Below are 14,121 nucleotides of genomic sequence, written 5' to 3' on the forward strand. Positions count from 1 at the left end.
GTGGTTGGTAATATATGCCCCCCCCCCCCCACCACTAGGGCGAAGTTGGCTGAGACGGGAGACCGCCACTGGGGCGCGGGTTAATAGGGCGAACCAGCCCCATGCAAAAAAATCAGGAAATTGACCTTAGATTTGATCTCACCGATGGTTATCTCGGCTCCAACGGCATCATAGATGATATCTGTCTTCTATTTTGTCCAGGGTGCCTCTGGAATCGTATAATGCTATCGAGAGATGCAGCGAAGTCATGCATCTCATTTATCAACATAGTTTTGTGAAGAGATCAGTGGGGTCATGATTGCAAGCAATTTATCGCGGCCGAAACTTTATTGGCAAAAGAAATATGTGTTGGAACTTGCAATTGTTCTACTTCAGGAATAGATTAGGTGCGTGACGCAAAATGTCATGGGTTAAACAGCGATGATAGTTTTACATGCATCATGTTATCGGTGTTTAAATTATTATAAGTTTCCGCAAAATTGTTTGCTACTTCATAAATAAAGGAATAAAATTGACCCGTATACCACCAAGAGTTCAGTAACAAATAGCTTACAGAAAGGCTCGGTGGGTAGAAACGAACACGGGCTCCCGATATCGCCTGCAGAGCTGTTACCGAGGCACAGCGGGCACACGGCCCAGCCAGTCCTAACCCTGCTCATCCCCGCAGCTACCGCGACCTCAGTGAAGCTGGGATAAACGCGACCGAACCCTTCACAGCCATCCCCCGATCGAGTCGGCTGCGTCGCGAGTATGAGACGTGAAAAGCTGCGTGCAATTCGAGACATACGGGTTACCGAGGAACCTTCGCTCCCAGGTGGGCCGACCTGCCGCACGCTGGCCCCTGAAAAGTAGACTGAACTGTCGCACGCCGGACCTGGTCGGCCGGCGAGACGCAGCGGAGAGAAGGGAGGGGGACCGTGCGCGACATCGCCCACGATCTTTCCCCTCGGATCCACATATAATACATTCTCCACCTTAGTTCGCTGCCAGAAGCTATAGGATAAGAGTCTGCGATAAAATGTCGCGTGTGATCTAATACGACCATTGCTCCTAGTCTGCAGTTTGCTATGGGATCCTGGCTAAGAGTATGCATCCAACTCTCGGAGCAATACACAATGCACTCTGGCACATCCCATGCGCTGTAACGACATCGACTGGTGAAATGAGGAGAAAATGAGATAGACAAATGCAGTTCCTTTGGGTATAAAACAATCCCTAATTCCGTTATCAACAGAGCGTGGTGAATCCTGTAAGACAAAAGGCCGTGCAGTCATTCCGTCACCGGGGAGACGGCCAGACTGGCCAGACTGCAGTGAAGGTAAGGTCCCAGCAGCGTGTTCCACATTTCGCTGTAATCTGTTTCCATCGCCTCCGTTATAGCGTCCGAAATCAGGTTAGGCCGTGCCCGGTCACAAGTGTCAGTCCGATTTGCCCCCTACCCGGAACTGCAGGAGGGGGGCGCCCCGGGGGATTGACCTTATCACCGCCGATTGTCCAGAGGGAGAGGGGCGGAGGGATAGAAGAGGGGATGAGGGTGTAGCTGACAGACGACAGATTTAGCTGAATAAAGGTAACGATAGAGAGGGAAGAAGAAAATAGCACTCACGTTTATAGTTAGGCCATCCAGTTTGGGTCAAGCAATATGTTCACTGCCTGCTAAGGCGTTTCAAGCTAAGGCAAATTCCCCCAAAAAGAGTCGGATCATTCCTGAAATGTGAGGGCAGAGCCGTTTCTTGAGGGCACTGGAAAGGTGACATAATGCGCCATGCTGTCTAATGGAGCTTCGCAGCTTAGCAGCCCAGCGTCAAATGCAACGGAATATCGTTGAATAAGACCGTTGGTTGTAAAGCCAGTCGATGTTCGATCCAGCCTGCTCTGAATGCTGCCAGGATCCGATTCACATTAGAGCAATGAATAATAATGGAGCAGTATAAGGCCATCGTGGCCTTTCTGTCTGCAGATATCTCTCCAGCGATCGTTATGATAATGGATGTTTAGTGGCCCTGACCAGCGTTGGACTTTCTGACCAAGGTCGTCGAGGTATTCTCGCAACTTAGGTAGTTAACCCTTTTATATCCGTGATGGCCAAAGCAAATGCCTAAGTTAGCGACTTTTGCAATAATAATCCCATTTTGAATAGTTGCAGCATGTCATTTCCACGTTGGTCTTTCAAGATACAAAATAAATTCAAGCATGGCGTTCAGCTTTTGTGTTACGCAATGGATGATATGTTTTAAAATGCTTTTCATAACCGTTTTTTCCGCTTGAAAGGGTAATTACAATATTTATTTCGAGATCTCTGTTTAAAGTTAGAAATACAAACGCACAAACCCACGGTGAGAGATACCACAAATGGCTCCGCCTTGTCTGTGGGCTGTTAAACAATTTTGTGAATGGCAGGCCTTGCGGTATTTGTTTTCTGCATTATGAAACGCTACTGCACACAGGCTGCCCAAACACGCTGGGACTGAATACTTTATCGATGACGGTGTAAATGGTAGGTGCCACTGCCACGAAACTTCTACTCATGCAGCAGGAAACACAGCGATCCTCGAAACAACAGCGATGAAATGAATGGCTCCACCGCAGCGTGTGCACTGTGCACGGTTTTTATGCCAGACGACAGTAATGCGGATAAGAACCATTAAAGCACTTTGAGGCTGTAATGCTATGAAAATCTGAAATTACCACTCGCCGTGAAACCAAATCAACTCTAGGAGTCTTCATAATGTCCATCATAATCACCTCGTAAAGCCTACTTAGCACGTCAACACTTCGCGTGAAACGCTGACAGAGACTACATCCGACTAAACAGCCGCATTTTCTGATTCCGGTCTGACTGCTGAATAAATGACGATAAGCAGCTGAGACCACGTGTGGATCATTGGTCTGTCTGTGACGGTTCCATAACGCTGATTGGAGGGCTCCTCGCCAGCTCAGCCGGGCCGCCGCGGAAAGCTCCAGGTCGTCGACAGTGTAGTTAGAAGGGTAGGAGCGTGCCGGCGCGGGTCGATTCGTTGGTCGGAATACAGCGGTGAGCGTCCCTCTGTCTGACTAGGCGCCCGCAACAGGCCGCAGCTCTGGGTCTGTTGGGGTGATTAAACATGCCAGCCAAACAGTGCCGGGGAATCGGCGACGACTAACAGTTAGGCGGGCGAACCCCATGGGAAATGCCGGATCATTGGTCCGAGGAAACACCAACAAACCCAAAAGGGATTCATAAACACAGGATTTTTAGAATTGAAAGGTTATGATCTGTCACGCAGAACCTACCTACCCCATGGACTTAAGCAATCAAGAGCAATGCAACTCTGATTTGGTGAAACGGCGTTGACTACAGACACAACCGGCCATTGTGAGTCTCAGTGCCTGGGAGTGGGTGTCCCGTGCGGTGTGATCCAGTGTCGCTGCCCTCTGTCCGCGCCCGGGGACACAGAGGCAGATTGGCGCCGTGCTGGCTGTGCACACAACACGCGAGTGGCCGACTGGCGCCAACGTTTGCAGCGTCAACACCGTCTGAACAGAATGGGCGGTCACAATCGAGGGACCGACAACCAAACAGACACTCACGGGTAAAAGAAAAATGGATGGCAAAAAGCAGAAAAAAGAGAAGCAGACCCAAGGCAAAAGAGAAAGAAAATGGGAAAAATAAAGGAAAAGCAAAGACAGAAAAAAAAGAGAAAGAAAAAGACGGGAAAGAGGAGGGAAAAATCACGGCACGTCCAATGTATACTAAAATGTTGCTCTATTCCATCGGATAAGGCCAACCGTATTTAGCGAGCAAGGCGGACCAAAATGGAAGCCCGTGTGACAGAGAAACTCCTCCCCCTCCCTCGGGTCGGCGCAGCCGCGCCGGTGACAGTCCGGGCCGCCGCCGGCGGTACGGCGCTCTGACAGATATATCAGATGATTGCCGTTTCCGACCCCCGATTATCCAGTGACCTTCTCGGTCCGACCACCATCGCCGTTCGCGGCGACGGCGGCGGTGGTAGTGGCATAAACGGCTACAGAGACGGCACCAGCCAGCCGCAGATCTTGCCACCTTTCTAAGTTTCTCTATGCTCCTCTACTTGTCTGCATTATATGTTTTGATTTTTCGCTACATTATCATTAGCTTTCCCTTTCCCTGCTTATCTCTCTCTCTCCCCCTCTCTCTCTCTCTCTCTCTCTCTCTCTCTCTCTCTCTCTCTCTCTCTCTCTCTCTCTCTCTCGCTCTCTCCCTTTTTCTCACTCTTATTTTTCTCCCTCGTCTTCTTCCATTTTTTTTTCTTTCAGACGACCCTGGCCCAAGGTATCAATCACCAACATCGGCATCAGTCATCCCTGGGAAGTCAGAGTACAGCTTCCCCACTTGCCCGCAAAGCCACCGACAAATGAGCGCGCCGCCAGCGCCGGCCGCTGACGGCTCCATTCGTTCATCTAGTTCTGTTTTCACATTACGGCTCGCCATCGATCACAGGGACGATATTCGCTCCCGCTGCGACCCGCTCCGACTCGGCGATACCCAGGCTGGCTGCGCAGCGGCCGCCTGGGAGGCAGGCAGACCCGGCGGCTGCCCTGTCCTGCGGCACAGTCTACCCTGCAGGCAGCCGAGCCGGCAGGGAAGCCGGGGAGGCGCGGACGCCGCGGAACATCGAAATCCGCGCACAGTCTGGACTTTTGGACTTTTGGAGGCCTACTAGTCACGGAACTTCGCGTTTCCAAGAACTGTTGATAAAATCAGATAAAATTAGAAGCTGCAATAACGTTCACATGGACTACTGAGCAGCAACGATCCCAGACATCTTTCAGAGCTGTCTCATTCATGTGACTGTTCAACGAATTTGGTTGTCCGTTGTTCAGCTTTATTCAGTTTCCAGAGAGTTGGATGTAGCACAAACATGGCGCTTGGTGAATATTTACGGTGGCAGAAGGGCTCGATGATTTCCCAAAGCGGGCCTTTCTAGAGCTACAGGGGAGCAGAAAACTGAATGTGCTGCAGACATCATTGTTCATAGACGGCATAGCAAATCTTCAGCATCTGAGATCAGTGTTTTTCCTAAAAAAAAACACGGCTGCTACTGAAAACGTGGAGGGGGGGGGGGAGATATCGACACATCAAGTACCGCAATGTCAAAAAAGAGACAGTGGCACTCAAAATGTCACTACCTAAAAGAAGCTGGGGAGTAAATCACACCCGATAATCGACTACCGATGATACTCGACATTTATATCTAACCAAAATCCCAATAGTGCGTATCGTACTTTCTGCACCTTCATCTACACTGCGCCAAGGGACAGTCATTAGCCGTTTTCACGACGGCCATCTGGTACACGTTTGGTGCATAGTGGGTGCAGATTTGGTGTAGATTTGGCCAAACCAGGCTCAGTGTGTTTCTTAAAATCTGTCAGTTTGGGTTGCACAGATACTTATTGACCTCATTTTTTTTGCAAATTATCAGACGTTATTTTATATTAAAGATTGAAATAAATATATGATATGAAGATATTTGTTGTAAAAGAGATTTGATGCAGATTTGGTATAATTAGGTGAATTCGCAAGCCAGCCCGTCGAGAAAACGGCTATGAACTAGTTGATACTAAAGCAATAGATGCGAGCCGTGAATGAACTAACTCGAGCAGCCAAACAGAGACTATCAACCATGGAAGACGATAACCCAGACAAATGTAACAGACCCGGAGGACAGAATGGCAGGTCAAATAACAGACACGGCCGGCCGCAGTAACAGACTGACACCGGCCGCGGCTGTCTGTCGGGAACCAGCTCCATTTGGGGCCGGGATCGACGCCAGGCAGCCCGAGCGGCATCGCCACCGTCGTAACACGCCCACCGCGGCCGACCGGGGGGGGGGGGGGGTGGAGGGGGGTGGCGAAATGAGAGAGGCAGGCGGGGCGGGACCGTAAATGTCATCGTCACGCTTATCGAGGAGGCGCGAGACACTGCCAGCCAGTGCTGTCAGAAACCGGCCGTCGGATGCTTCTATGTTCCTAGTATCTTTCAAAGATGAAATGTGTCTGTCGATGCAAATCAAAGCTAATTGAAAGCAGCTCGTCAGCGGCGAATGTCGGTAAAGTCGTAGTTTGGAGGAAACGCGCCTCTGAGAAACCGGCTTCCACGGCAGATGCGTGTAGTCTTTGTGCAATGCAATTTCTCGGAATAGTTGGCACAATATGCCAATCAAATGTCTAAAGACCAGCCAACATGTCGATAACTAAAACCGCTTTCTGAATAGATAATATAACTATCCAGCCTCTTCTTACAAATTGCCATATGAGAGCATTTGCACTTTTTGAAATTGGGCTCAGGGCTCCTATTCCAACAGCCTTCAAATGCACTAGCAGATAACAAAATTACCTACCAGATGGAAAAAAAGAATGAACGACACTTTAACAGCCTCATACTGTTCATCACCACACGAATATCATTAGAAAGCATCCATGATATCGACGTAATACCTTTTCAGGCGGACACACATCAGGGGCGGATCCAGAAAATCTCCAAGGGAGGGGCCATTAGAAACCAGGAGGCCCCCCCCCATAATCCCACCTGTTGGAGGCCCCATCTTCCCACTTGTTGGGCCCCCCCAAAAAAACTGCGTCTATTGAGCTTATCTAGCTGTTCAGGCAACATCTCAACATCTGTGCAGGCTTGGAGGCCCTCTGTGCAGGTTAGGAGGCCCTGTAAAAGTGGTCATCTCTGTGAGTATAAGAGACCTCCAAGTTATGAAAAGCTTTACCAATCTTCTAACAAAGAAGTCTTCTCAGCTAGTCTTCTAAGAAATAACTAAGTGGGTAGGTTAAAAAAAAAACTCATCGGATTTCGGCCACTTTATTTTCAGGAGGCCCCCTTTTCAGCTTTTTAACTTTTTAACTTTTTATTTTATTTTTGAAAAAAATCGGCCAAGGGGGGGGGGGCCATGGCCCCCATGGCCCCCCCTTGTATCCGCGCCTGACACACATTAAAGCCTCCAAAACTCAGCGGAACCCACTGTGTGTGCACACAGACTGGGTACCGATAAGTGGATGTTCAAAATCGCACCATCGCAGGACACACACGAGTCAGTGACGCAGCACCCGCTCATCACATCGGCGGGAATCTCGTCCGTCCGTCCGTCCAGCGGCTGTGTGCCGGCGCCATGTAATCTAGGACAGGCTGGAACGAACGGCTGACCAAAATGGACGGCCACCCCGACTGACCTGACCTTTGACACGGCATGTCCGGCGTGACATTTGCGTCCCGCCTCTCCGCGGTGCTATGCCAGCCCTGGTCATCACCAGCTGATATCCCAGAATCCCATTTACGCCCTCATCTCGCCACATCTTTCAATAAGTCAGCACGGTATCAATGCAGAGGAGCTCCTATAGCCGTGCTGCCGATCACGACTTGTTTAGCAGCTGGGCTATCTTTCAATAGGGTGGTAGTAGGGGGAGAAGGTAGGTGCAGATCTGATCTATTGAAGACGGATGGGGTACACGAACCTGGGAGGCCTGTGTCTCTGGTTGTACAGTCTCGGTCAGGTGGCTCGTACAGTCTCCGAAATGCAGCTGGTTGATGCCAGATGTATTGGATAGGTCGGCCATCTATTCGGCCACCAATGGCCTCCCGCCAATATGGCGTGACCATCCACGTGCACTATTGAGACAAATGGCGAATTATCTGGCACGTTATTTCTCACCAGTAGGACCTTTGGTCACTAGTATGTAGGTACGTAATTCTTACATTAATCACTTAGTATTGGGCGAAGGAAATGAATGAATGAATGAGGTAATAGCCGTTTTCACGACGGGCTATCCGGCGAGTGCACCTAATTTGACCAAATCTGCACCTAACCTCTTTTACAGCAAATATCTTTATTTTATGAATTTATTTCAGTGTTTTAATCGATGATACTCTCTGATAATATGACAAAGCAGGCATATAAGCAATTAGTGCAACCCTAGCTGATAGCTACTAAGAGACACAATGAACCTGATTTGACCAAATCTGCACCTGATCTGCACCAGATGTGCACCAAATGTGTACCAGATGGCCGTCGTGAAAACGGCTAATACAATCTCAATCCATTATTTGATGCAGCCCGAAAGTCTTTTGCTAGTAGTAGTTTGCTTTTGTAAACGATTTGATGCGATCGAATATATTTTAAGATACGATTGCTTAAGAAGATATGTACGTTAATAGATATCCGAAACTCCAGCGAACTAAATTACTTTGTGGAGAAAGTCCATTTGCTTTTCTAAATATCAATTGCTTGTAGGACAACGTTACACATTTTCATAAGAATAACTATGCGGCATTCAGTCGTGCGCAAAACTAAAATAGATTCCTCCGCAATCAGCGGCTCCTAAAAAGGACTCATATCAATTACGGTAATAATCGCAGGTCTCTGGATAGTCTTCAGTGACGTTTCATGGCCGGAATAGGAATGCAGCCTTATACTACCTGAAAAGACTGGCACAGACCGCGACCAAACAGATGGAGGGATTAGAACGGTTCTGAAGAGCACTCGAGAGCACTCGGACAGGCGTAGTCCCTGGCAAGAACACAAAAATAGAATGTACAGCCTCTAGCAGTGACTCACGGTTCAGTGACTCTACCAGTGACTGACTGGTACAGTCCCTGACAGTGACTCACCGGCAGTGCCTCCAGCAGGTGAGCGGTGCTGGAGAAGCCTCCGGAGGTCATCAGGTCGCCCCCGGGGTTGGTGTTGATGTGTGACAGCGAAATGCCACCCTCGAACGGGTCCTTCTGAAGCTTCTTCAGGCTGTTACACCTGCACATGCGAAGTAGAACATTTCACCATCTCGGCACAGACACCTTCGTGGCCAGCCGGGGTCACAGCTGGTTGGATAAATTAGAGCAAAGATCAACTGAGGTCACGGTCCCTCGCTGTACTGTCACAACGATCAGTAAATTACAGGTACTATTTAACTGCTTATTATTTATGTCTAGTAGGAAGAGTTCGGCAATCGGCATGCAGCTTCAATGGGTGACCTGACTTTGCGCTGCAGACCACAGAGACGAGAGAGCCTCTTCATCACTTTACGTCGTCAGAATATATGAAGACCGTGAGGAAGCCTGCCACCTCGCACCATCGTAGACTCTCAGAGCGTCTTAAAGGTAGTGTGCCACCTTTGAAAGATTTCCCATTTTATTTTTCCTAGGATAAGAAGCTTATGTTTTTACCTAATATCGCAAAAAAAAAATCAAAAATGGGCCTGGAATAGTGCCTTTTTCGCCTAAAAGTTTATCGGTTTTTCGATATGTATAACAACTGTAGTGGGCTGACCTGCAAACAGGCGTCGGCAACAATCGCGAATGCGGCGCACATGTGACAATAAGCAAAGGTCATTATAGAGTTACGACGTACAGGAATGAGTTATCAGCTGTCTAATCGTAGACAACACAATGTCGAGCCTTAAACTGTAAGCCTGTATTGGTATTGTTTCTTTTATTTGGCTGTCGAACATTAGTTATGGTTTGAAATATGATTTTATGTAAAATAATTGATATGAAAAAGCCGTCTCTTAAGTTATGACCCCATTTCACCACACGCAAGTGGCACTGAAATGACAATGATCAGCTGACGCATTTTTCTTGGACGAAGTCAGAGCGCGCGGCCCGACGCACCACCACCACACCACAAAGTATGAGCAGAAGCCGCGCCCAAAGCCAGGGCCCCGGTAACGTGAGGTAGCCGAGTCGAGGCAGCGTGCGCTGACCCAAGCCGGGGCCGCAGCTTTGGGCGCGGTCTACCGCATCCCCGCGGGCAGCCCCGGGCTATCACATAACACCGGGAGGACGCGCGGCCCCGGCTTGGGTCAGCGCACGCTGCCCCGACTCGGCTACCTCACGTTACCGGGGCCCTGGCTTTGGGCGTGGTCTACCGCACCACCTAACAGGCGTGTTCGAAACCGCAGGAGATGATGATGAACGGGTTTATCGAAACTTGATTGGATGAGCATATCGGTAATAGCGATTTCAGTGTGTGCATTTATTGTTCATAGTGGTGTGAAATGTGGTTGGAATACGACCGACAATCCGTCGGGGCGAATTTCGCACTGGGGTACTCAAAATTTGAAGAATTTAAGACGTTTCCATGAGTTTTGAAGGTATGGATAAGTTCTAAAAATCCGCTTCTCCTTATCTGGGCCATTAACTCCATACGGTCCAGGAAAGCTGGCACACTACCTTTAAGTGGCGTCGTAGACCCTCGGAGACCGCTTACCTGGCGTCGTAGAGTGGAGCCTCAGAGACCTCTCACCTGGCGTCGTAGACCATGAAGGCGAGGAACAGCACAGTGAGGAGCAGCACCAGGCCCAGGGTGATGCCGACGATACAGCTGGCGCCGCAGGAGGGCTCCGAGGGAGACGTCGCTGGAACGACAGAGACAGATTGTAACGACAGGAATACAACGACAGAACTACACACACAACTGGAACGACAGAGACAGAGTGTAACGACAGGAACACAACGACAGAACTACACACAACTGGAACGACAGAGAACAGACTGTAACGACAGGAACACTAACGACAGAACTACGCACAACTGGAACGACAGAGACAGACTGTAACGACAGGAACACTAACGACAGAACTACGCACAACTGGAACGACAGAGACAGACTGTAACGACAGGAACACTAACGACAGAACTACACACAACTGGAACGACAGAGAGCACAGGACGGCTCGGAGAAGCGTAGCTGGGACCGGGAACGACAGGAACGCGGTAACGACAGGGACTTGCGCTGCTGGAAGGACAGAAATACAGGACTGTAACGACGGAGAAACACCGGACTGGAACGACAGAAGCATGAGGTTAGAGTGACTCGAGCGACAGAGACACCGTGACGACGGACGGAACAGACATGTGAACGCTGGAGCGGGGAGCATGAAGACGGAACGGCGTGTAGGGCCGGAGTGGGGAGGGTGGTGAAATGTGGTAGGGGAGTGCCGATCGTGGGAGTACATGAATCACAAGGGAGTAACCGTAACTGCCAATCATGGGTATCCCGACTCACGAGTTTCCGTCCCACTCACGCGGTTGCTCGGGTCGGTCGGTGGTGACGGGCGCCGTCTCGTTCCACACGCTGTAGAGGTGCTCAGCCGGTCCGCAGACACACTGGTGACGCGAGTGGCAGACGCACAGTCCTCGGGCAGAGGCGACGCCGCGCCCGGCCGGCCCCGGCTGCAGGTACAGGCCCGCCGAACTGTACTCTGCAGAGGGAGGGAGAGGGAGGGAGGGAGAGAGAGAGAGAGAGAGAGAGAGAGAGAGAGAGAGAGAGAGAGAGAGAGAGAGAGAGAGAGAGAGAGAGAGAGGGAGAGGTGAGACAGACAGTGACGTAAGATGCCCCATGTTTCAAATATCTAACACCGCTAAAAAGACCACATCGTTTTTGCCATTAGCTTGTTCAGCAGCGTTCAACTTGTCTAAAACAGAACGATAGATATACCTTCATGCAGCATCTCTGTTGTCGATATGCTAACAACACTGCCGAATGTATCGACCTAAGCATGTGCTCTTTTCCAATCCTCCCCACCGCCACCCTCCCCAATCCGGGCTGATGAGTCCACTTACCGGCGCAGTCTTGCGGGCAGATGCGGCCCGAGAGCTGCTCCAGCGGGTCACACGTGCCGTCCGGACACGTGGCCAGGTCGGAGCTGCACGTGCCGTACTCGTGCGTCAGCGTCTTGTTGGCCTCGGGCGGTCGCCACGTACACGTGCCGTTGGCGCCGGCACCACACGTGGTCTCGCAGTCCTCGAGCCGGGAGCTGCGCGCGCACATTGGCTCCGGGTCGTCCGGTGCCGTCCGTGAGCCACTGCCCACGGCCTCCCCTGAACAGGAGCCGTTCTCGGCCAGCCACACGCGGATCGTGACGTTCACTGTGGCGGCTCCCTCGGCGGGGTCGGCCCCGGCGTCTGCCGCAGGGACCGTGCTGGGTTCGGCGGCACTTCCCTCCGTTGTGCTCGGCGAGGAGAAGTCTCCCTCCTCTGACACCAGCGTGATGTTGCGGTCGGTGCTGTTGGATGACGTCACGTCCGTATCGACGCCCGGGGACGCTGATGACGCCACCAGTTTGAGGACTAGCGGTGATTCCGCTCGCGCCAGCCGCTCCGGCCGCCAGACGTATACGATACCACCCGAGGCCGTCACCGACAGCGAGCCGAGGTCTGCGGGCTCGAGGTGCGCTCTCTGGCCGCGGAGGGCGGCCGCCAGCGCCGCCGGTGGCTGGAACACGCGCGCGAACCGCGCCGCCCACCGGCTCACGGTGACCTCATAGACGTCCTGGTGGTCGCCGGGCGGGTCGGCGCCGCCGGCGGGCGGGGGCGGGGGCGGGGGCGGGTCCGTGGGCCGACAGCCGGAGAGCAGGTTTACCGTGATCGTCACCTGCCGCCGGGGGAGAGGGAGGTGCTGGGTTACACGTCTGCCGACACTTCATACATAAAGCACGCAGAATGTAAGGGAAAAACGGAGCTCGTTAGACAGGCTGATTTATGTTTCATTATTGGAGCCACCTATAGTAAGTACCTAACCTAAAATCTAAATGTAGTTAAATGCTGTAGGAACTATCTCAAATGTCCTGCATATATGCTTGATGTTGAAGGAAAATTTGCTAAGTCATTGACCAGAAGCTCCGTCATGGTTTACGGGTTGGGAGATGGGGTCCGACCAAAAAATGCGCATCCTTATACATCAAGCTGCATCACGGAAGTGCAATTATTAGGAGGTCTGGACACCCCGTATCCGACCCACGATGGTGGAGCTCCTGTCATTGACCTACATTTATCTAAATAAATCCATGAAGACAGTGTTGAATAACAAATTCGTCCGTTACTAGGGTATTGTACCTAAATTCATTTGGGTCTGGGAACTCGGCACGCAAGAAAATTATTGCTTTACCGATCTAATATGAGCTTATTTAGAAAGGTTAAACAAAACATTTTGCTTGCACATGTATTAGCCAGGGAAGGGAGTTCGGCTGCATATAAAATTGCTAAGGCTCGTTGTCCATAATGTTGGCGCCATTGGCGTCCTCATCACCTCCGACCGTCTGACTTCCACGCGTGCGTCACAGCACTGGACATTGCTCTCGGTTGATTTATTTTGTCATAGTAGGATACAGACCTTAATGAAAATATCTGAGACTCTCAGAGCCGTCCGTGACGCCGTTTTCCCTGAACACTATATTGAACATGGTGGAAATGGAGAAAAACTATACGTGCATCAAGTGCTATGATATTCAGATTCACTTTCAAATGCACATTCAAAAAAAACCACCAAATGCAAAGTTTTGGCTACCATCGTGTAGCCAGGAAAGCCCTGATTCTGAAAATATATATCCCAATACATGACACTCAATAGTTTACGAGATATACCTGTTTTCCTTTTGAAGGTCATTCAAGGTCATATAGTGGCAGGTCATCAAAAAAACTCACCAATATACACCAAAATTACAGGATATATAGTACAAAGCAGCCTCCATCGAATGGTGGTAGTCGCTATTCATGACACTTCTTCGTTTTTGGTACAGGGGCCATTTTTATTTTCAAATGCCTATCTCGCTTATGTTAACACTGCCTGACTTAAAGGCCAATAACTCCCAAAGTACATCACCGTTCTCTTTCATCTTTTGGTGACACGTTTGCAAGGCCCTGGGGCAGTTTTTGGTCAAGTGCCTACCCATGACGCCTTCTCAAATCGTTTGTACGCGGGTTTGAAAATTTGATATTTTTGGTCATACGGCCAAAGTCAACAAAAAAGAACTCACCAATATGCACAAAAATTACAGGATATATAGTCCAAAGTGACCTCCATCGAATGGTGGTAGTCTCTATTCATGACACTTCTGCGTTTTTGGTACAGCGGCCACATTGATATTCAAATGCCTATCTCGCTAATGTTAACACTGCCTGACTTAAAGGCCAATAACTCCCAAAGTACATCACCGTTCTCTTTTATCTTTTGATGACACGTTTGCAAGACCCTAAGGCAGTTTTTGATCAAGTGCCTACCCATGACGCCTTCTCAAATCGTTTGTACGCGGGTTTGAAAATTTGATATTTTTGGTCATATTGCCAAAGTCAACAAAAAAGAACTCACCAATATGCACAAAAAT

The 14,121-nt window shown here is 50.1% G+C and overlaps 1 protein-coding gene across 1 annotated transcript in view; it reads right to left on the reverse strand.

Annotated features, from left to right (window-relative positions):
• Positions 1-12,646, reverse strand: part of LOC122370777 (proto-oncogene tyrosine-protein kinase receptor Ret-like) — a 53,258-nt gene extending 40,612 nt beyond the window's left edge. Inside the window, exons 1-5 of the mRNA XM_043346673.1 lie at positions 12,632-12,646; positions 11,582-12,392; positions 11,044-11,220; positions 10,263-10,374; positions 8,633-8,771 (exon numbers count right to left, since the gene is read on the reverse strand). Of these exons, the coding sequence (XP_043202608.1) occupies positions 8,633-8,771; positions 10,263-10,374; positions 11,044-11,220; positions 11,582-12,392; positions 12,632-12,646 (1,254 nt within the window). The remainder of the gene's footprint in view (positions 1-8,632; positions 8,772-10,262; positions 10,375-11,043; positions 11,221-11,581; positions 12,393-12,631) is intronic.
• Positions 12,647-14,121: the final 1,475 nt, after the last annotated feature.

This window comes from Amphibalanus amphitrite, unplaced genomic scaffold, assembly GCF_019059575.1.
Source record: "Amphibalanus amphitrite isolate SeventyFive unplaced genomic scaffold, NRLGWU_Aamphi_draft 001167F_arrow, whole genome shotgun sequence".
NCBI lineage: Eukaryota > Metazoa > Arthropoda > Thecostraca > Balanomorpha > Balanidae > Amphibalanus > Amphibalanus amphitrite.